This window comes from Lytechinus variegatus, chromosome 2 (assembly GCF_018143015.1).
Source record: "Lytechinus variegatus isolate NC3 chromosome 2, Lvar_3.0, whole genome shotgun sequence".
NCBI lineage: Eukaryota > Metazoa > Echinodermata > Echinoidea > Temnopleuroida > Toxopneustidae > Lytechinus > Lytechinus variegatus.
In genome coordinates, this window is record NC_054741.1 from 61008191 (window position 1) to 61032355 (window position 24165).

A 24165-nucleotide genomic window follows, 5' to 3' on the forward strand; every position below is an offset into this window, starting at 1 on the left:
GGAAACTAGTTTAACGCGTAGTGAGAACGGTCAAAGCGGTCTTGGAAGCGATCTTCCAAACCAGTTTGGAAAACCACCTCGCGATGTAGTTTTCAAGATCGCTTTGCCTCGTTAAACTGGTTTTAGCGTAAGTGAGGACACAACCGTTCTTCGGGAAGCGATCTTCGCACATTTTGAGCGTGCTACTCCACACGACAGGTGTAGAATGCCTATGCTGCGGTTTCGAATTTCGCGCGAAACGTGTCACCCCACTGAGAGCGTTTCCATAGCAACAAGAGCGCTTTTCGTGAAGTGATTTTGAAAACCACTTTCATGTGATCAAGTGAGAACGCTAGCAAAGCGATCTTCCAAAGTGGTTTCCTGAATCGGTTTCCAGTAAAGTAGTTTTAGGAACGTAGTGAGAACAGCCTCTAAGACAAGGTGATAGATCTTAACAAATAGACTTTTTTGCTGGGAAGACAATAAATTTGTCAGGATGAGAAGACAAGAATGTAAGATGGATGATCGTAAAGTTGACTTGTCAAATTTGAAACATGAGGAGACAAATAGAAAAGATTCTGGAAAATGTCATGTTGACATTTTTTCAAGATGGTAAGAAAAGGAGACAACTGCCCTGTTGCATAAAAGTTACTATTACAGTAACTTTGCCATCCAATGATAACTACAATGGTAATAATACTGATTAGCCAATCAAGATCAAGATTTCAGGAAAGTTACAATTTGATGGCAAAGTTACTATTATAGTAACTTTATGCAACACGACGAAGATCCACAAACTTGTCAACTTGACTCAATAAATGTAAAAGTGAAAGGACAAAAAAAAACAAGATCTTGTATATTGCCATTTTGATTTTTTTTAAGAAGGTATGGCAAGGAGACAAGATCCAAGATCTTTTTAATCTAACTTGTCAAATGTGATAGGCGAGAATGAAAATAACAAAACTTTCAGGATGGTAATACAAGGCGACAAGATCATGGACCTTTTTAAGGTCATCTTTCCTGGGAGAAGAATAAAAGATATCCTGGAGCTTGCTTACTCATCTTTTCATGCTCATCATACAATCAATAATAGTTCATTAATAAATAAAGGTGAGGAGATAAGGGTGAGGAGAAAAGAAGAATAAGGAATGAGTGATAGAGAGGTACATTGAACATAAAACTGCATAAATGAGAGACTTTTTTTTCCTTGTCTCACTTCTTGTCTTTCGGCTTTACTCGTCTGTAGATAGTTTCTTTCTTTCCTTCTTCCTGGGCAACGTATCTAGCAGCTGTGAACAAGTAGTCACTTAACCTAAAGTTGAGAGGGGGAGAAAGAGAGCATGATTCAGTCATGAACAATATAGAGCAAAAAAGGAAGATAGACAGAAAGATTTACAGAGAGAAAAGGAGGGGTGGACAGACAAGACGATTCTGAGCAATCAAGAAAGAGAGAGAAAATAGAAAAAAAAAAACAAAGATAGAGAGCAATAAACAATAAACGCTAATCCAATAACAAGTGGAATGCCTCTGGCCGTCTCACCTGCATCACGCGGTTCAATATAGCAGCAGTGCTGACTTTGAAAACTACTTTAACTCGCACAAGATGTTCAGTGATACATGGTTACTCCTATGTCCACTTTTTATGAACTAGACCAATAAACTTACAGAGATATGATGGTTATTCAACAAAAATCCCAACATGGCCAAAGTTCATTGACCTTACATGACCTTTGACCTCGATCATGTGACCTGAAACTCGCACAGGATGTTCAGTGATACTTGATTACTCTTATGTACAAGTTTCATGAATCAGATCCATAAACTTTCAAAGTTATGATGGTAATTCAACAGTTACATCCAATTCGGAGAAAGTTCATTGACCTTTGACCTTGGTCATGTGACCTGAAACGCGCACAGGATGTTCAGTGATACTTGATTACTCTAATGTCCAAGTTTAATGAACTAGACCAATAAACTTTCAAAGTTATGATGGTACTTCAAAAGACACCCCCGATTCGGCCAAAGTTCATTGACCCTAAATGACCTTTGACCTTAATCATGAGACCTGAAACTTGCACAAAATGTTCAGTGATGCTTGATTACTATTATGTCCAAGTTTCATGAATCAGATCCATAAACTTTCAAAGTTATGATGGGAATTCAACAGATATCCCCAATTCGGCCAAAGTTCATTGACCCTAAATGACCTTTGACCTTGGTCATGTGACGTGAAAATCATGCAGGATGTTCAGTGATACTTGATTAACCTTATGTCCAAGTTTCATGAACTAAGTCCATATATTTTCTAAGTTATGATGACATTTCAAAAACTTAACCTCAGGTTAAGATTTCGATGTTGATTCCTCAAACATGGTCTAAGTTCATTGACCCTAAATGACCTTTGACCTTGGTCATGTGACATGAAACTCTGATAGGATGTTAAGTAATACTTGATTAACCTTATGGCCAAGTTTTATTAACTAGGTCCATATACTTTCTAAGTTATGACATCATTTCAAAAACTTAACCTCAGGTTAAGATTTGATGTTGACGCCGCCGCCGCCGCCGTCGCCGCCGGAATAGCGGCGCCTATAGTCTCACTCTGCTATGCAGGTGAGACAAAAATCAGAGAAAGAGAGAGACAGATTAAGAAATCTCAAGTGAAATCATAACAAAACAAAGAGATTAGAAAGAAAATGTCACAATTGCACTTTAATGCATTCTATGCTGATATGTTAAATATTTGTAAACCCCCCCAAAAAAAAAAAAAAATCTTGATCAAACTTCTGAAATTTACAAACTGCATAATTGATATTCTTGTTAAACCAGCAATACTTAATGGTCAAATCAAAATCATTTAGGTCAGACTGGAAAAGGTAAAGCCCTAAAGTGGTCAGTTATTCACCAAGATATCTAGAATTTCCTGATAAAGATGCACCATACCGTTCAGAATTCTTCTAGCAGGCATGGTCTCTGTGTCTCGCATGCTGCTGTGCTGGACTACCAATGCAATTAACCTGATGGGTGTTCTCAAGCATGGGGTATACAGTGCGTCCCACAAAAAACGAAACCGAGATTTATCGATGATTTATCATAACTTAGTCACAAATACAATAGACAAATGACCTACCATTTTAAAGCTTAGAATCTGCTCTTTCATCTGAAATTACTTAGGTTATTTCTCATTCACGCATGAGTGAGCAAAAAAATTTGAAAAGGGGATACCAAAAAGTCACTTGGCGGGCCGTATCTGGTTTTAAAAAGAAAACCACATTTCTAAAAAGTAATATCTGCTCTTTAATGTAATACCACAATTACAGAAAATGGTCAAGAAATAAAAAAGTTCTGGTCATTTGAAATAAGGCTTGTATTTCCATAATTTCATGAGATAAACGTGTTTTCACCGGTTTCCCACAGAAGCTTTCGCATGGTGAACAAAAGATTTAATGCATGGCTGATCGTCAACAAAACGGAGTGTCGAGAGAGTTTGAACGCCAGCCTGGAGAACCTCTTCATTCATCTAAGTAATATCAGATGAAAGAGGGGATTCTAAGCTTTAAATTGGTAGGTCATTTGTCTATTTTATTTATGATTAAGTAATGATAAATGATCGCTAAATCTCGGTTTCGTTTTTTCTGGGACGCACTGTATATTGATTCTTGATAGGCTTTTTAGATTCTAAAAAATTATGCCCAAAATCAAATACCACAGAATATTGATAATAATATTTCGCATTTATCTAGCGCTTAACACATCGGAACAACCTCTCTAAGCGCTTTACAGATACATTACCCCAGTCATCGGATCCTTGCATGCCTGCATACAATGTATGCACCTTCTCCACTCCCTGAGGAGCATTCCAACAAGAGTTCCAAGACTAATTGCTGGGCATTCTACATATAGGCTTTCACATCCTACCAGGTACCCTTTTAACACCTGGGTGGAGAGTGGCAAATTGTGAACTGACATCTTGCCAAAGGATGCTAGACCATGGTGGACTGATTCGAACACATGACCCTCTGATTACAAGGCGAGAGTCAGAACCACTACACCACGACGCTTCCACAATAAATACAAGACAATCAAAATGAATCAACTCAGACCCCGATCCGTTTTCCTAGTCTGGAGTACCACCTCTTCAAATTTGGGCTTCTTTAATTTCAAGGTCTCTGGATGGAGATCACCATTTTTCCCATGGTAAATTAAAAATTGTGACGTCAGTGACAAACTCCATCTCTAATGCGTTTGCCTATCAAAGATTCTATTTCACCATCAAAAAATCAAATATTCACATAAAACTCTTTAAAATATTGTTCCAAATATGTTGGATATTATATTCTATTTTCAAAATATGATTTGATGAATTTTAAACCCATATCTACATTTTCAAAATTGGTAATTAGCTATTATTTGCCAAATTTGAATATGTAAATAAGGGTGCAAAATCAATCTTTCAAAATTCATTAATTCGTATTTTGAGAATATAATATGAGTATATTTGATTTTTAATGGTAAAATAGAATATATTATAAGCATATTAGAGATGTAGTTCATCACTGATGTTACAGTTTTGAATTAACCCCGCAAAAATGGCCATCTCTATCAAACTTCGAAACTAGAGAGGTCAAACTTTGGAGAGGTGGTACTCCATACTAGGAAAACAGATTGGGGTCTAAGTGGATTTATTTTGATTGCCCTGTATTTTTCAGTGGTGATATATGGTATTTGAATTTGGGTTTCATTTTCCTTTAATGATTTCATCTAAACATTCAGATATTCTTTATTCAACAATAGGAAGTGAAAAAATTATACCTCTCATCCGTCAGAACTAAATTTCATCTTGCTAAAAAGTTTATTCATCCCTTTTGTTCAAAATCCAAGTACCAATAACTGAGATACAGTTGTAACATACATACCTGTTGATGAATCTACCAACTGCAGGATCAATTTCATCACTTGTGCAAAGAGGTGAAATGCTTCAAAAATAAAAAAAAAAGAGAGAAAATGATGACAAAATATAAATATGGTAAGTAAAATACACAAAATGCTAATCAAATTGATGTTTATCACTTGAAATATGACTCAAATGTTCACAGCAAAAACTGTGGTGTTAACCGGTGTACATAGAGGACCACATCAGTTATTTTACACCGGTGTTAAATTGGTGGTGTTAGTTTTACACCTATAGGTGTTATTACAACACCTTTTGTTGTTACATTTACACTCTTTGGTGTTATGTTTAATCTGTAGGGTGTAATTTTAACACCTCAGGGTGTGGTCCTCTATTAACACCAATTGGTGTCAGTTTTGACACCGCAGTTTTTACAGTGTTCTGAACGTCACCTGAATGCTAAGGTTTTGTTAGGAATCTGCTCCACTGAATGTTACAGATGGCACCATACCATTGCTAAAATTACAATCATCATACAAGGACCTCTCTCATGATATGGTAAATACCCAATAAACTATCAGTCACTATTCCAGTTTTCACTATATGTATGTAAAAAGCAGCCAAGGTGTGAACGATATATATTTTATTGGAAATGTATTACGTGGTTTTACTTGAAATTCATTTTGGTCAGGATCTCAATCCTTTTGTTGTTAACCAATATGTCATGCACTGTATAGGCCAATAACGTCAGGATATAGTCTGTAAATAGCTTTCTTATATGCAACAACTAATATTATCAAGAGGGTGCTAACTGCTAAATATCCTCAAATATGAAATTCATATTTTAAAAACAGGTCACATTTGCAAGATGGGAATGCTACTGGGATAGTACTCCAATATATGAATTATTAAACCTTTATCAAAACTTATGGCGGGGCATTAACATCATGGTGTTAAGAGTATTTTTGGCCACATCCAATTTACTTTCAGACAGAATCATTTCCCTCACAGACCTAGATTTCAAAAGGAAGTGGCTCCAAATTCTGCAATACATGGGGGGGGGGGGCAAAGGATATATTGTTTCATCGCCATACTACAGGCAATGCAGAATCTTTATAAACCTATACCTTCTCTCCTCCCCTTTCCCTCCATACACTATGAAATTAAGATACCCATCACCAAGTGACTTTTTAAAGCCTTTCTTCAAAGTGTTTTTACTCGCTCATGTGTGAATGGAGAATCGTCTGATTTATACCAGGTGAACAGGGAGATTCTAAGCTTTACTATCATAAATAATTTGTCTATTGTATTTTTGATTAAGTTATGATAAGTCTTTGATCATTCTTGGATTTATGTTTTTCTGGGACGCACTGTATAAGTATAATAATTTACTAGATTATTTTCTGGGACCTGTAAATCTCAAAATACCAACATGGAGTATGGATTACATGGTAATAAAACTGTGGCTAAATTTAGAAAAATTCCCCGTTCAGATCAGTCTACCAAAGGTTCCTTAATGCTTTATGACGACAGATATGAGACATATGCTGAGAAAAAAAAACAGCCTCAATTCAAACTGTTCTTTGGAATATTTCTTCATAATCTCTTTATACAGTGCGTATAAAAAAAGGGACAGATTTGAAAAGTCTATTTGTTTCAAATTATGATCTCTATATTTTGGTTTCAATAGGTGCTCTGAGTTCTTATCTTTTAAATGCCATTAAAATAATGGTATTAATAATACTAGTTTGTTCATGCTTGAGCGAACATGAAATGTTTTTGTCTGGGGTTAAAAAAGAGACTTGCGACAAAATGGCATAAAATGATAAGATGGTCGGACCCTAAATAAAAAATCATGACCAAGAAAAAAAGGGGGAAAGGAAAATACCAAAAAACATAAAAATTGAAATATGATATAATTTACTGAATATTATGTTAAAATCACAAAATTTGATATTTTAATGAAAAAGTGGAAATTTTTGGTTGCTCGCTTCACAACTTTTTTTGTACATTTTACCCAATCTGCCATATCTTGCTCCTTCAAAACTGACTCAATACACCATTGCCATTGAAAGACCTGAATCCTTTCCTGTTTGTCCTGTCAAGCATAAAATTAAACTTGGTGAAGGATTCAATAACCCCTTGAAAATAGGATTAATGTCTTTTATAGGTACCATAACATAATTTTGTTTCACAAACCAGTAATAAAAGGATTTGAATGATTACACATTCTCCCAATTAATAATGCAAATCTTCTTACTAGGGTGACAAAAAGTCTTCTCATCTTACTTATAAAGGAAAATAATTCAGGTAAATAAATAACTTTTTAAATGAAATTTGACAACATAATTCTTAAGGGATAGCAAAGATAATAAAAATATCAAGAGTAAGTCTGCCGATTAGCCAAAAGTCTTATCAAATTTCTCATTTCTGCCATCTTGGCGCAAGCCTCTTTTTAACCCCCCGACAAAAACTTCCCGTGTTCGCTCAAGCATGAACAAAATTTATATTTTAAAACAGCATTTCAAAGATAAGATATCAGAGCATCTATTAACACCAAAATATAGATATAGTGATTAGAAACAATTTTTTTATAGACTTTTCAAAACTGTCCATTTTTTTTTAATATGCACTGTATAGCACATATACCAATATTGCATGATCTTTCTTTGTATTTTGATTGATGCTGAAGAGAGGGAAGAGATTTCAGCAGAAAATAGACATCACATTGAGGGCTGTTTCACAGGGAATGACCTGCAATCATGCTTACATACCCTGTGCATATGACAATTAACTGTAATTTAATAAATGTTAATAGCCTACTGGTACACTTTGAAGCCTGTCTTATCAGGACAGATTTAGTGATTGCATATACAAAAGAAAAGTAAGAATTCGAATATTTATAACAATTTTTCAATATAATGCTTTCTGTTTGATGTGTTTAATGCGGCCTGATGCAGGCCAAACCAATCACGTAATTGTCATATAATTGGGAAACAAGTTCAACTCCTTTAATATTTCATGTAATTATAAATGTGAGGCACGTAAATAACTGCATAGATGCGTGCATGCATGGTGCTGTAATATTCATTTTATATGATTTTTGTTTCATTTCAAACATTTCCAAAGAACTTTAAAGTACTTTAAAGTAGTAAATTCAAACACACTTAATTAATCATTTCCTCTCACTGTTTGATATCTTAACTTTATTTACGAGTCAACTTTATGCATCTAAGAAAGTTTCTAGAAATTTTATTTTTCATGATCATCTACTTCATAAAAATAGTCTTCATTGGTTACATTCAGTGGCTGCTCAGGTCAAGGGGGTCTGACTAAAGGTCAATGAACTTGCCTCAGATGCAATTCTTGCTTTGAGGGGGCCCATAAATCAGTTAGTGCTATACACAATAGAAATAGATGATCTACTGAAGGATCATATCCAGTTACATTCAGTTCAAATTTCAGGGACTTCTGACAAGAAAATTGAGGATGATTATAAATAGGAATATTATGAGAGAAAAAAAGATTACTTCAGTGAAAATCGACACCAAAACAAAATGAGGAAAGCCTCGAGAAATATTTTATGTATGGATGCATACTACATGTACACAATCTTTCTTTAAAAAAAAGAAGAAAGGTTGCATTTTCAGTTTAAACTTAATTAAATTATAATTCAGCTGGGGGGGACAAGACAACCCTCACCAATATAATAGTTGAATATTCCTTTTAAATAATAAATTCAGGTGGTTCTCTTTGTCGTTTGTCTATTTTTGTTAAAAGACTTAGAGTTTGAAGAGATAATTTATAGGTAAATTGTATGATCACAAAAATAATAAGTTTTAGGCAAATGATTTACAATGCCATTGTTGACAGAGTTTTTTCATACTTGATAACAATAACTTTTGTTTTTGGTGCTGAATATTACGGGTACTAACAGCAGGGAATGCCACTTACAATTCCCTTCTACAGGTACCTTTCTTTAAAAGTAATATCCATGATGTAAGACATATTGACAAGGGTGTCCAAAACATTCCATTTGTAAACTTATACTATCACTTAACAGCTTCTGACTAAAGAATTTATGGACTTAGGAATCTTAACAATATAAATTTGATCTTTATTCACTCCACATGATGACATTTTGATGACTGTCACTGGCCTCATAATGTCTTCTAGTATTCCGCCTGATAACTTTTGACATCTGAACTTTGACCCCTAGTTGGGTGGCAACAGTGGCATGATGGGTAATTAAAATGGTCAATGTTTTATAAGTTGCAATTGTATTCACCTATCAGCAACCGATTCCAATAACATCACATACTTCTTAAGATAATGGTGATAGAGCACATAAATCCATGACAGATGTACTCATAAAATCAATGATATATTGAGGGAAAGAGAGTACAGAATGGAATGACCTACTTTTTTTTTATTTTGAACCACATTATGAATGGTATTTCTCCAAATTCCTCTCTATTCATATTCGGGAAATGTGATCACTACTAAACCAACATTCTGATATTGGATTTAGCTTTCTTTGAATAAGTTAACATATACATTAGATAAATAAAATGATATCAATTAGCAATTGCATGGCAATAAGATTCAGGGGGGGGTCAAAAGGTTTTCTTCATACAAAACGAAGGAAAGGATGAGCAAAGAATAAATGAAGATATGAATGGAGAAGAATGACACCCAGAAAACTGAAATGCAAATGAACACTGATGAAAGAACACACTCAATAAAAAATGAAATTATAATACAGGAGTAAATCATACAGAATCAAGGAATGAAAACAAAAACCTTAGTCAAATAGATATTCATCATCAAAGCAATATAAAAATAAGTCTTATAATATTTATAGCCATTCTGAATTTAGGACCATTGTTCTCTTCATTTATTTCTTTCAAAACACAATTTGAATACAAGAGTTGCTAAAGCTGTTGTACATGTATAATTTCTCACACATACATACATACATGTATATATAGAAAGTTTAGATAGCACTTGGAAATTAACTTTTGTTAGAACTGAATGCATTACCACTCAAAGATGCTCTCTTTGTCTCTGTTAATGTCCATATATATTTAGCTACTTTAATTTGAACTATTTTTCTGTAATTAAGTAAGGGAGGCAATACATGGAGAGTATTAATGATTTATCTGGGTATCAACACTCACCTTCTCTCTGCTCTTCGACATACTGATCTTGCGACATGGAGAGTGCTGCTAGCCTTCCCTCCCGACTGATGAAACACAGAAACAAAGACAAGAAACACATTGAATGACATGTTTCTTTTATTGCTCGGTTGTGTGTCCAACTAACTGTCAATATCCATTACACATACCCTCAAACTCGAACTTTACATAAAACATGCATGGGAGGTGTTATTGTTTTTGCACTAACTGCAGCAAATATATTGACTTTGCTTTTTTCTTGCATAATCATCATCTCCAATCAATAAGAGTAAAATAGTAGAGAAAATACTGGATAAGGATAGAAGAATGACAAACAATCTTGGCTGCAGTGGCTTATCTGTAAACTCTGTTAAGAGTAAAACCAAGAATGATAAAAAGGATAGTCACTTAACCATAAAAACTTTGTCGTTTGTCAGAAGGGAAAAATATATTCCAACAACTAAAAAAAGTTGCCAAAGATCTTTGCCATTTACAGAAGCATGTTTCCAATTCTGAGCACTCTACCCCCTTCCCCTTGCCCCTCAGGTATGCATTTGGGTAGATACCAACTCATGGTTAAGTATTTAGAACAGAAAAGCTTTCTGTAAATTTATTCCTAATCCATGGCAAGTTAATGATTATAAATTTTTTACCATATTTTCCTGCAATACAATACAAACATTCTGGCTTGATGCTTTCTCACACGGAAAGAGTTATGGATCAAGTGTTTGTTTTTTATCAGTTGGCATGCAACATGCTCTAAAGTCAGAGGTTTCCCATCAAGTACATAAATGTTTATGATGATGAACACCAGGCCACAAGCACCGATGGGGGTGGGGGATACTCAGAGGGTTGAGTGTGCCCTTTTTTGGTACCAAGTTGCACATTGTTTCATCCTTTTACAATAAATGTCCTTGTTTGGAGGATGTTAAAGAAATAGGTCCTTTTCTGGGTGATGGGCTATTTCTGTATATTTTAAACATGAAAACTTGATCTGTTTGGGAGTGAGAGCCGTCTACAAATTTCTCCAAAAGTTTTTGTGTCTCCCATTTATTCAAATCCTGGTTCCACCTCTGACATCAGTGTTGACATAATTCATCCTGGTGAATACATTCCTATTCAAGTACCATGACGTTCCACTTATGATAATGACTACACTCTAAGGCCATGTTCACATGGCACTGAGGAATAGCTTCAGTTGATATTCCACTTATAATGACCACACTCTAAGGCCATGTTCAGATGGCAGTGAGAAACAGGTCTAGTTCAACAAAATCACAAAGTGTGATGTAGCCTTCGATTCCATACACCGCTATTTATCAAATATAGGTATACTTAGTGAGTAAAAAGAATCTTGACACACCCAAAATGATTATTTCATCACTATAAAATGCCATGTAACTAAAATCCTCAGGTAAATTGGTTTGGTTTTGAACATAGAAAATGCTAGTTAGAATTCACTGTTCACACCGTAAATTAAATACCAGTATTCATATTTGATATCAGATCAGACTGTGATATTTCAAAAGTTAAGAAGCACAACGGTAAAATCAGTTTGGAAAAATGTCTAAATAAATGAGCTTTATATGTAAACAATGTTGATCAAATACAAATGTAATCATTAAATATTGCACATTCCTCATGGAAATGAATGTGGAAAAAGATCAAATGATTTAGGAAATGTAATTTTTTCCCTATATTCTCACCGGAAGGATGAAGTTTCTTAGTGGAGGCAGAGACGTCGTCATTTCATCTATCCAAGTCTCCAACATCTCTACGGTGTCACTGTTGAACTCCGTCATCGCTGGAACAAATAAATCACAACATAGTGAGCTATTGATATAGTGTGAACTGGACAAGAGAAAAAGAACAAAGATCATTAAATTTCCAAACCCAATATATAAAAACTTTGCCTTCCCCTACCTACCCTCTTTCTTGAAGAAAGATTGCTTATTTGTTTACAGGGGAGGATCCATGATTTAATAGGAGGGGAGGGGGCACTTTTAGAGAAAAGAAAAAAAAAAGACTCCTGGTGAGCATTTTCATTTGAAAAAAAGTCCCTTACAGGGGGTGGGGGAATGTACAGTGCCGCCTCTGCCCTCCCCCTCTCTGGATCCATGCCTGCTTAATGGTGTATATATCCTACCCACATCACATAGCTGAACTTAATAGATACCGAGCAGTATACAGTCCTTAAATGCACTGAGCAACTGAAAGGGCAGCTCGAGCTAAAGCTGGAGAAATAATGATTAATGATTGTACACTTTGGATTACTTGTCATGACCATAACTCTTTCAACCTTCCTACATGTATAAACGATTATCATTGTAAAGCTGATTAAATAAAGCACTGGTCAGTGGCATAATAGGCGGGGGGGGGGGAGGCTGCCCCCCTGGCAGATTTCACCGGGAAAATGAAAAAAAAAAGGGGACAAAAAAAAGAAAAGCGAGGGAAAAAGGAAGGGAAAGGGAAAGTAGGTTAGGAAAGGAGGAAAAGGAGGGGAAAAGGGAAGGGAAAATGGAAAAGAGAACAAAGAAGAGGGAGGAAATAGGGACGAAAGGTTCGAGAAAGGACAAATCATTTGATATAGGCCTATGTAATGCAATAGCATAATGGGAAATAAATTAAAAGATGACAAAATGGCAAACAATAGCGGGAAAAATGAAGGTAGAATGGAATTTGTCAAAAGCTAAATTGGAAAACAAAGAAAAGTGACAAGAAAAAAAAACTTAATAACATGACCGGGCTGCCGAGGATAGAAAATAAAGAGCGGGAAGAAAGATGGACTGCATACAACATTGTGCTATAAGCTTGCTAAATATTATGTAAATAAGCTACCGGGGCTTTGCCCCAGACCCCACTATAACGCCCCCCTGGAGGGACCTTTCCCACATTAAGCTTTACGTTCAATCACTGGCGTACAGGCCCGGGGGGGTCTTGGTTCCACACCCAAGAGAAAATAAAAGAAATTATAGGAGACAACATAGGAAACAATGAAATGTGTTATATGGGTATCTATCACATAATCAAAATTTAATTTCAATAGGCATTTTTTTCCAGCTCGCTTTGCTCCCTAGCGACTTTTTACAAATTTTCCCACATTGCTATATTTTACCCCCTCAAAATATTTGGTTCAACTGGGTTGAATAAATGTGTTGAGTAAAAGCTATACTCTGTATATACCCTCGATTTGATTAAAAATAGCGGCAGTCTGCGAGGTTTAAATGGCATTGATATCAAGAAGTTCCGGAGGCTCCAGATGGACCCCAACCGCATAGCACTGCTGTATATGAGTATGGAAGGGTTGGCCATGGTCCCCAAAAGTTCTACAACCAAGAAAAAAAGGAGGAAAGAACAGCAAAGGAAAAGCGTAGGAAATGATTTTATTTACTAAATATAACGTCCAAAATATCTCAAAGTTAAATTCTCATGAAGATGTGATTTTTATTCTCGCTCGCCTCGCTCACTCCGGACTTATATTAAGCAGCTTTTTAGCACATGCGCCATACTGCGCCTCTCATTTTTTTACTCTTCACACTACTGCCGCAAAGAATCTTCTTCACAGTGGCATACTAACCACAAAAAAAGAATGGAAAGACAGAAAAGTGAAATATATTATTCTCTGGATATCATGTCAAAATCTATCACAAAATTGGATTTTTTGTATTAAAAAAGTCAAAATTTTTGCTCGCACACAACTTTTTATTTAAAGATAAATTCTGCCTGATACGCAATGTTTGGCCCTCTCAAAATTGTCACCTCATTACACCATTACGCCTGTTCATACCATGAGATGACCGGGAAATTTGTGTCTCTTGCCCCCCCCCCTGGCCACCGACCCCTGTTACGCTGCTGGCACTGGTTTACATTGACTTGGACTACAAGCAGCTGGCCTACTTCTCGGATATTCTAATACCACACAGACTAAAATCTGTTTGGTCTTTGGTCTAATTGCTGTTCAGTCTACACTACATTCGGCCTAATACCCACTTAGTCTAATTCTCATTTGGTCATTTGCCCAGCTGGTCTAATTTTCACCCAGTCATTTGCCCAGTACATATTAGGCTACTTCTTTTACTTTGTGAAATGAATATCTGGTTCATGAACAGTTCATCTAGCAATATTGATGAAGCGGTATTGGAAAAAGCAGATATCAGATGAGATGGGTATGGCCTAACCAAAAAATAGACAAAATAGTGAATAGGCTAAATGACGATGAGATTATGATAAGTAGACCAACTAAGAGTAGAAAAGAAAAAAGAATGCGTGAGGGATTGCATGAAATGGAAAGTAGATGAAGCAAGTGTTGACAGATAGGCAATTTACAGAAGCACTTACCCAGCTGATTCTTGGAAGCTAAACTCTTAGGAGTGGCAATGTTGGAACCTGCATCTTGAAGAATGCATTGAATCTGAAACGATGAAAGCAGCATCGGTATAAAGTCCACCGCACTCAACCAGTTTATGACTGTTCTGTGACTGAGTGAGTGGAGAAGAATTGCAAGGTAGTCATAAGCCTTGACAATGCACACCTTGCGATCCGACTACCCTGCTGTCTGCGACTAACGCCATAGCAACTGAGAAAATTACGCTTATTACTGCGTGTTGCATATCATGTACGCGTCGAGACTCTGCTGTCTGATTGGATGGAAGTTGGAATGAGCTTGCGATCCAGTTGTAAGGATTCAACATGTCAAATCCTTGCATGATGTCTCTGACCGGTCTGCGACTCTCAAGCTGACAAGAGCTGTGACGTCACATTTCCCCTCACTCAGTCGCAGACCAGTCGGGTCGTAAGGTGTGCAGAGGCCTTAAGAATGCATGATGGTATGAACATGTGTTGAGGAGGCATGCTTTTAAGGAGAAGGGCTTTTGAGGTTGATGTGGACCGTTCATGGAGAAACGGATGACCAAAGAAGATGTGGAAGAAGAAAGTGGAGAAAAATAGGAGGGTTGGGCTGAGGATGGAGGATTAACTGAATAAGCCAGTTCGTAGTTCTATTCTGCGCATGATGAGAAGATTCTGCGTATGATTAGAAGGACATTTGTACCAAAGTGATATGGTGGTTTACTATTTAATGAGATAAGAACCAACTTTGATGTCTTGATTATTCATACATTCTTTTGAATTGTGATTTTTTATTAGATCCACAAACAGCAACAATGCGTCCACTAGCGACTGGTATTTCACAGTTGGCCAAGCACATTGTTTTAACAACAAGCTATTTGATTCAAAGTAGAAATGCAACATAGAGTGTTCATTGGTGTGCTATTCTAGTCACCTGGGGAGCGTTTCATCAACATTTTTGTCCAACAAGTTGTCAGATCTGACAATTTTTCTGGATTTTGATTGGCTGAGAAGCACTGTTACTTTGGTAACTGTCGGATAAAATGTCTGACAAGTCCTTTCATGAAAGGCTCCCCAGGTCTATTCAATTTTCTTCATCCTGCTATGTAAGGGCCTGATAATGTACCCTCTAAAATGCTCAATTGTATATCTCGCTCAATTGCACCCCCTTTGACTTATATCATTAATCAGTCTATACTTTCAAGCACTGTCCCTAGTCAATGGAAGTTAGCGAGAGTTACACCAATTTTTAAAGGAGGTAGTAAATCATGTTTTGATAACTATCGTCCGATTTCCGTTATTTCAGTCTTGGGCAAAGTTATGGAAAAAGTAGTACACGACCAATTGATGCATTTTATAACTAAAAATAATATTCTAACTCCGTTTCAATCCGGCTTTAGACCCAAACACTCAACGCAAACTGCATTGATAAATGTAACTGATCAATGGCTTTCTTCAATTGACAAAGGGGAATTAACTGGCTTGGTTATGATTGATCTAAAAAAGGCCTTCGACACGGTGGACCATTCGATCCTGTTGGATAAAATGAAAATGTATGGATTTGACCATCACACCACTGAATGGTTTCAGAATTATTTATTTCAAAGACAACAGTTTACGTGTATTAATGGTATATCATCTCTTACAAGGCAGGTAAACTGCGGTGTGCCACAAGGCTCATTGTTAGGGCCCGTATTATTCTCATTATATATAAATGACCTACCTGATAAATTACACTGTAAAGTGTCTCTCTACGCGGACGATACATGTATATTTTATTCTTCAAAAAATCCCGAAGTCATAAATAATAAGCTGAATGAAGATTTATCGATTATTTCATCTTGGCTAAAAGATAACAAATTAATCATTAACACCACAAAATGTGAAACCATGTTTATTGGTTCAGCCCAGAGGCTTAAGAAAAATGAAACCGAACTTAATAAATGCAAAGTATGTATTGATGACTGTGAAATAAAAAGAGTTCGTGTTTGTAAATATTTAGGCATATATATTGACGAGTCTCTACTCTGGAACGATCATGTCCAGTCTCTATGTAAAAAAGTTATAAAAAGCCTATATCTCCTTAGAAGAATTCGTTACTACATTGATAAAAAAACTGCTCTCTTATATTACAAAAGTATCATCCAGTCTCAATTTGATTACTGTAGCACGGTTTGGGGTAACACGGGTAAAAACAATTCTAAACAACTCCAAATTTTGCAAAATAGGTCCCTTCGATCTGTTCTTAAAGTGGACCATATGTATCCCACTAAAGTATTATATAACACCCTAAAACTTGATAATCTTGAAGACCGTAGATCAAAACAGTTGGCTCTTTCTATGTATCGTGCCGTCTACAAACTTGCTCCTGATTATATTTGCAATACATTTTCCATTCGTAACACACCCTATAATACCAGATCTGGAAAAACCCAATTAAGGTTAACGCATCCAAAGACGAATTATGGTAAAAGATGCTTCGTCTACCGAGGTGCCCAAATATGGAACTCTATTGAAAAGAAAATCCCTCCTTGTATCACTATACATTCCTTTAAAACACATCTTAAAAACATGCTCATCCTGATTATTGATGTTAAAAGCTCCTGCATCATCCCCCCCCCCCTCATTTCAATCCCTTAGCCCCTGCTTGAGTTTAGTTTATCTTTAAGTTATTTCTCTATTGTTTTACATTTATTCCTTGCTTTTAGTCCCCCTATTGTTTTTATATATATTTTGCTTTTATTATCATATTGTATTTTGTTTCTTTCGCCTTTTATTGTATGTTCTTATGATTTATGTCATATGATTTTGTGTTTTTGTAATTATCATGTTTGATTGTTTATTGTACATTTTTATTGTTGTGTGTATGGACCCCTACGAAAAACAGCATGTGCTGATAGGGTGTTCCATCCCACAAGTGGTAAATAAATAAATTAAAAAAAAAAAATGCTCACATAATATCTTGCTTTGAAATCTGCCTATCAAAACGAAAGAAATGAAAGGTCATTTGACCAAAATTGACCATGAAGTAACTACGAACTGGTATATTGTATAAGGTAAAGGTTGTTGAAGGGAGTGTGAGGGTTTTTTTTTCAAACTTTGGACAACTGACTGAGTGTTGTAGTTGTTATGAGGGTAAAAGTGGCAGTGCTAAAAAAGGTGCTTGAATGACTGAAATAACTTTGTTCTGCTAAAAAATGCACAATTCTAAATGGACACACAAATATCATGAGATGGCGCTAGACTAAAAAGGTATAAACAAGAAAGGGTTCTGGTTTCTTTAGAAGTAGGCTCCCATGTGTTTGGAATAGAAAAAGACCCATCTTTTACACAAAAGGAGTGACATTATTGTGATAATTGGTGATGTTAGGTGGAATGGTGAATATATATCACTTATTATAATAAATATTATTCAAATGGAGGTATGCTCATAAGGCTGTCCAAGCCAAAACTTCTTTTAGTTGGTAGATCAACCATTAACGCTTTCCACTTAAACAAAAATTAATAGAGCAAAAACATAATGTAAGTGACACTAATCATTGTAAATTCATCACTGTGAATCTGACTTAAATGAATGCATATTCAAGCAAAAAATTAGAATAAAAATGAAAAGTTAATGGCTTCTAAATTGATGAGATAAAACTTGAATTCCATCAGGCAACCTCATTTTCCTTATACTGAAGAGTAGTTGGACTATGTGCGAGAGTATAATTTAACTCCAAATCACAATCACTGTAAAAGGAAATTACTCAAAATTTAAATCTCCATTTCAAAAAATTAATTTGTATCCATTTGTCCTTTTTTATTGTTAAGCACTTACAGATTAATTACTATCAATATAAGCACTATATAAGCTAAAAAGAAATATATATTTAATTAATTACCTCCTCTAGCTGTAGATTTGTCGCTTCTAAATTTGATTCCAGCACAAACTCTCTTGCAAGCCTGTGAGAGAGAAAAATAAAAACAAAAATACTAGAAATTGAGAAGAGTAGCAAAAAGGGAAGAAAAACATAAATCTATGGCAGTATAACAAGAATTGCTGTGCATTCACCAATGCTCGCATGTGTTCTGCTACAAAAGAGGGGGTGAAATAACTGGTGAAAATGGGAAGTCAAGCAAGCAGTAGAGAGGGAGAGCGAGAGAGATATATATATATATATATATATATAAAGGGGGGGGGGTGAAGGGTCGCATTTAGAACGAGAAAGAAAGGAAAGAATTTAAAGTACACTGGTAAAAGGCAGAGCAAGAAACCAAACATATTGTACATATATAGCAAAAGTTTACATATTTCTATTTGTTATCGATTCCTTACCCTATCTGTGAGGAAAGTTCATCTGTGGCCCCAAGAGCTTCAAAGACTTGATCATTCTTTGGCCTCCTGTCCCCAGCTATCGTAACAGATGTACCTAGCACAAATCAAAATGAAATCAAGAATAAACTGATCAATACCACTTCGTACAAAATCATTATTGCAGCATCAGTACAGGACTGAACCACTTCCCAGATCACTTCTATCAAGTTCTACATAAACAATATTTTGTTTCTATCCTGGCTAAGAAGGTGCATCTAACCAGTCTTCCACAAACCAGTCATCTGTCTCCTGTCCCTCTTATTTATTCATCTTCATCCTGTATGCGTGGGGAGCATTCATCTTCCATAAGCCCCAAGAGCCTCAAAGTCATAGTCATTACCAAAGTCATAGTAAGTCATTAACTGTATTATTAAAGGGGAAGTTCACCTTGACAAAAAGTTTATTGTAAAAAAAGCAGAAAAAGTGATAAAAAATATTGCCGAAGGTTTGAGAAAAATTCATCAAAAGTTATTAGAATTTCAATTATTTGATTTGTGACGTCATATCCGAGCAGCATTCCTACATAGCGAATGGTAAAAATCAATGAAATGTCATTTTCTCAGAAAATTGAAAATGGTTTTCACTGTACCTTTTGTATATCAATAGATCATTTCACACCTGATCATGAATAGGAAACAAAATTAAGTCATCAGGAACCATACAAAATTTGAAATTCATGCATTTTATATTTATACATAACACATGGAGCAGCTGCTCGTTTATGACGTCACAATTCCAAAACTTTGAACTCTAATAACTTTCTTACTCTTAACAGATTTTCCTCAAACCTTCAATATTTTTTTACAATTTTTGGGGCTATTTTTACAACAAAGTTTTCTTCAGGGTGAACTTCCCCTTTAATACTCAAGGGAATAACCCTTTTCTCATGCACTACCATTGACAACCATCACTCCACACTCAAACAAAAGAAACACTTCTAAAAGAAAACCATTTCATCTTTGCACTTTTTTCTTTTACTTTTGAAGAAATGGTTTATGGAATATGATATGAATCAAAATCACCTAAGAGTTTAAAGAAACCATTAAGAAAAATCTATTTTCTGCATCCTGTTGTTAAGAAACAGCATGGTTACATTTGAAATGATATGAACATACATGTAGGCTATATGTAATTTCATAGAGAGGAATAACACTTGTAATTGATCCTAAAGTGATTGTACAAATAACTACCAGTTATATTTAAAATCCTGAAAATATTAGAGAACCCCCCCCCCCCACAAATCTTGTTCCCACACATATATTAATTTTGATAAATAGATCTTTCATTTACTTATCTATCTATTCATTCATTCATTTATTTATTCATTTATTTATCTATTTATTTATTCATTTATTTATTTATATATTTATTCATTTATTTATTTATCTATTTATTTATTTATTTGATTGATTGATTTTATTCATATATATACATCATTTTCAACATTACATGATATTCATATTAATATAATCATTTATATTATATATATACATGATTGGAGCATCTTAAGCTCTATGAGCTTGATAATGATGTTCCATGAGAAAAAAAAATACAAAGATACATAATTATACATTGGCTTAAATAATATATTCAATGATGCAAACATCAACAAAGAGTAAAAAGAAGAGCGAGAGAGTTAGAGTGAGGGGTGATAGGAACAGAGTGGGAAAGAAAGAACTGAATAGAAAGAGAGAAACATGAAGAGAGTTTTAACAAGATATATAACAAGTCATCATGTTTGATAACAAAGACTTATTTACTTATTTATTTATTTACTTATTTATTTATTTTCTATCTATCTTTCTATCTATCTATCTATCTATTTGTTTAACTAATGTATGTGATGTTATTATTTACCGTATTTACTTATTCATTCATTCATTTATTTGTATCCATTCATCCATCCGTCCATCCATCCACCCACCCATCCATCCATCCATCCACCCACCCACTCACCCACCCATCCATCCATCCAAATGCACACCCACCCATCTACCCACTGATCCATCCATCCACCCATCCATCCACCCATCCACCCACCAATCCATCCACCCACCCATCCATCCATCCATCCACCCACCAACCAATCCATCCACCCAACAACCAACCCATCCATCCATCGATCCATCCATCCATCCACCCACCCACCCACCAACCCACCCACCCATCCATCCATCCATCCACCCACCCATCCATCCATCTAAAATTACAAAAAAATCAAAGTTAAGAGATAAAGGAAAATAAAATTGGGAACAAATCAAAGTGGAGTTTGAGAAAAGATGAATAAATAATAAGAATGTTATGAGCATTTGAAACTTGAGACCACCAATAGTAGACATCATCCCATTGGCAATGCGACCAACATATATGTGTGATGTCAGAATTTTATAAATCCCCAATTACTTAATAAGTTACATATTGTCACTTTTATCAAGTCTATCCATAGATCAAAAAATTTTATAAAATATATAATGGACAAAAAGTTTGTAATATCATTAGAATGACCAAACATATATGCTTTTGTTTATATTTTCAAATTTCAATGTACAAGGGGAGAGTTGTACTTCTGTGACATCATTATTCTTGATTGCATTGCCAATGGGAGCATCTCCATAACAGCATTAGTGATTTCGACATTCAAATGCTCATAACTTTCTTACTGTATTTCCAATTACTCTAAAAATTTCATTTATTTGTTTGATTTGTCTGTTTTCATACTTGTAAGCTAACTTGTTCCAAGGTATTCAATCTCCTTCAATCTCCTTTTCTCCTGAAGATTGATTATATACAATATGTACATGTACTCACCCTTATCACCAGTTCTTGTATAGATTTTAGGTACTTTACTCTCTGACCTTTTGTCAGTTGATGATCCACTATCACAAGAAAAAAAATATATTGAGAAGAAAAAAATTAGGATCTTACTTGTGAAGCTGCGAGGCTTGATGCACTAGCAGATCCGGAGGGGGGGGGGGGGGGGTGGGGCATGGCGCCCCCCCCCCCTTTTGAGAGGCATAATCAAAATTTGTAATGCAAAAATGCTGTTTAAACAGAAGTTTGCCTCCTGCCCCCTTTTGAAAGTAAAGACATTTTTTAATTTTTTTTTTATTTCTATTTGTGTTTGCTTGTCAATTTTTTCCTCAGGAAAATGTGCCCCCCCCCCCCCTGGAAACTTCTCGATCTGCACCTGGCTTGATGGATTGTGTTGGGCAAGGAAAATGATTTAAAATAGGAAAAAAAATCTTCAAATTAATAATGCATGTGCTCTTCAACAATAATTTAGGCCCACTTGTAGGCTATCCATTAATTCTTTCTGATTTTAAAGCTGCAAGTAATTTTTTTCAAGATTTTTTCTTACAGTAGCGGTGCTCGCTCGAGTGGAAACTTTTGTTGATATTCATTAGTGTAATTTACTTTCAAGAAACTATTGAATACCAATAGCACAAAATGTAGCACTAAATTAAGGCATGACTGCAATGAATGAATCCAGATGTCATTGATGTCATAATCCTAAAAGGATTCCATTAAAATGCATTTCAAAACACATTTTCACTAAGTTTCATCATAATCTTTTAATAAAAACATTTTTAGTATAAATCCTCACGTTAATTCCATTGAAAAAACATATTCACTTACTCATGTAAGATTATGACATCAATGGCACCTTTTTTCATTAATTGCAGTCATGGCTTACTGTGGCGCAAGTCAAAATTTATAATATTACTGCAAAGAATACCTACTGTTTATCCAAGCATGAAGACATACAACATACATGTAATTTGGTATCAAATTATTTGAGAGAAGATACTCTGTCCAGCCATATAGTCCTATAATAATTATATGTCCATGACATTTTCTTCCTTAAATTGTGGATTTGTGAGGTGTCAAGGTTTTTTTTTTACTCACATGGTAGAAATGTTGATAAAAAAAATCACTTCAAATTGAAATGGCTACAATACAGGAATAATGGTAGCCAAACTCATTCCGCTACTTACTAGGGCTTTTTCAGGTGACGGGCGTTCCATTTTCAATTTTTGGTGAAGGCTAGTGACAGTGTAGATCTAGTATGTAGTCAAATGCGACACGATGAGAACAAAACAATTTAGATCTAGAAAGTGTGTATATTTGAGTTTTGTCAGACGTGTATCAATCAAATATGATTATTTACGTCTGGGACCGACCTTTAACGTCACCATCCGAAAGACGTGACCAGGGCTCGAACCTCTGCATCAATTTGTAACTTCCTCACAGCTTGGATTACAGGCGCACGCCACAACGCCCAGAGAATTACAATTAGGGATGGTATTTATAATAACACAACAAAATTTAAAGTGCATTTCTAACATTCCCAATCAGACAATACAAATATTATCATTTGTGCTTTAGCTTAGGTTAATATTTTAGCAACTGAGTGAGGAATTGTTTTAATGTTAATCAAAATCAATTTGACTTTGAGGACAATTCTAAATCCAATGATGCAGACAAACTAATATCTAATTCAAAGTAAAATAAGTCATAAAAATTAGGCACTTCTGAGCTGACTGAACTTAATAAGACATAGTCATCATAGGATGGGGTTCGGGTGTCCGGACACTTTATATTTTTGAAGCCTTTTTTTTGTCATTGGATTACACTAAATTATATCAACATGATCAACTCAATAGTTCATCTTCTATTTTGTTGTCTATAATACTTCCTAACATTTTGTACTAAAAATTGATGAAACTTTGCCTGTAAATTTTTCCAAATGACTTTCTAAAATTGATCGTCCTACACACAACCTGAACCTGTCCGGACACACAACAGCTAGGATTATAGTGTAACGCCACGGCTAGATCTAGACATCTATATATTGCAAATGATATTCATTGAGACAGAAAAAGTTTGGGCTAAATATTTCTCCAAGGCCAAGCCCGAAATTCCCACCTGTTGCAAGTGGCCGTAGAACACAACAATCTATGCAGCTGGCGCGGGAGCAGTTGAGTTTTAGCCGGGCTTCGACAATTATTACGCCGACAGTTCAGGCGGGAACAGCTCTCATCACTCCGATAAAAGAAGCTACAAATAAAATCTGTCGCGTTTCTCCTTGGTAACATATAAATGCTTCGACTTTGAACACTCAATGATGTGATATGAACTGTTTTCAAAGTCCGCATGAAGGCAGTCATATTTCTGGCTCTTGGATTAATTTTGAAAGGAAATTTATAAAATTACCAAATTAACCTGCACAAGTTTCTTAACACATGGGACTGTATCATTTATTCCGAATTGGAGTGCTTCCCTTTTTTTCAATCAATAATATGTATTTTACATAATAAAAGTATTAATTAAAATTGTTTGACATATACAATCTGAGTTAAAAATAAATATTCATTAAAAATTGGATTTATAATAATTTTCAAAATATTAAATTC

The 24165-nt window shown here is 35.2% G+C and overlaps 1 protein-coding gene across 1 annotated transcript; it reads right to left on the reverse strand.

Annotated features, from left to right (window-relative positions):
• Positions 1-340: 340 nt before the first annotated feature.
• LOC121408536 (corrinoid adenosyltransferase-like) lies at positions 341-24033 on the reverse strand. Its single transcript, XM_041600025.1, has 9 exons — positions 23678-24033; positions 21560-21627; positions 18713-18806; positions 18279-18339; positions 14386-14458; positions 11754-11851; positions 10051-10115; positions 4896-4955; positions 341-1291 (listed from the first exon to the last, which is right to left on the reverse strand). Exons 1-9 carry the CDS (start codon positions 23917-23919, stop codon positions 1192-1194), a joined length of 861 nt encoding a protein of 286 aa, XP_041455959.1. The 5' UTR covers positions 23920-24033; the 3' UTR covers positions 341-1191.
• Between the last annotated feature and the right edge of the window lie 132 nt (positions 24034-24165).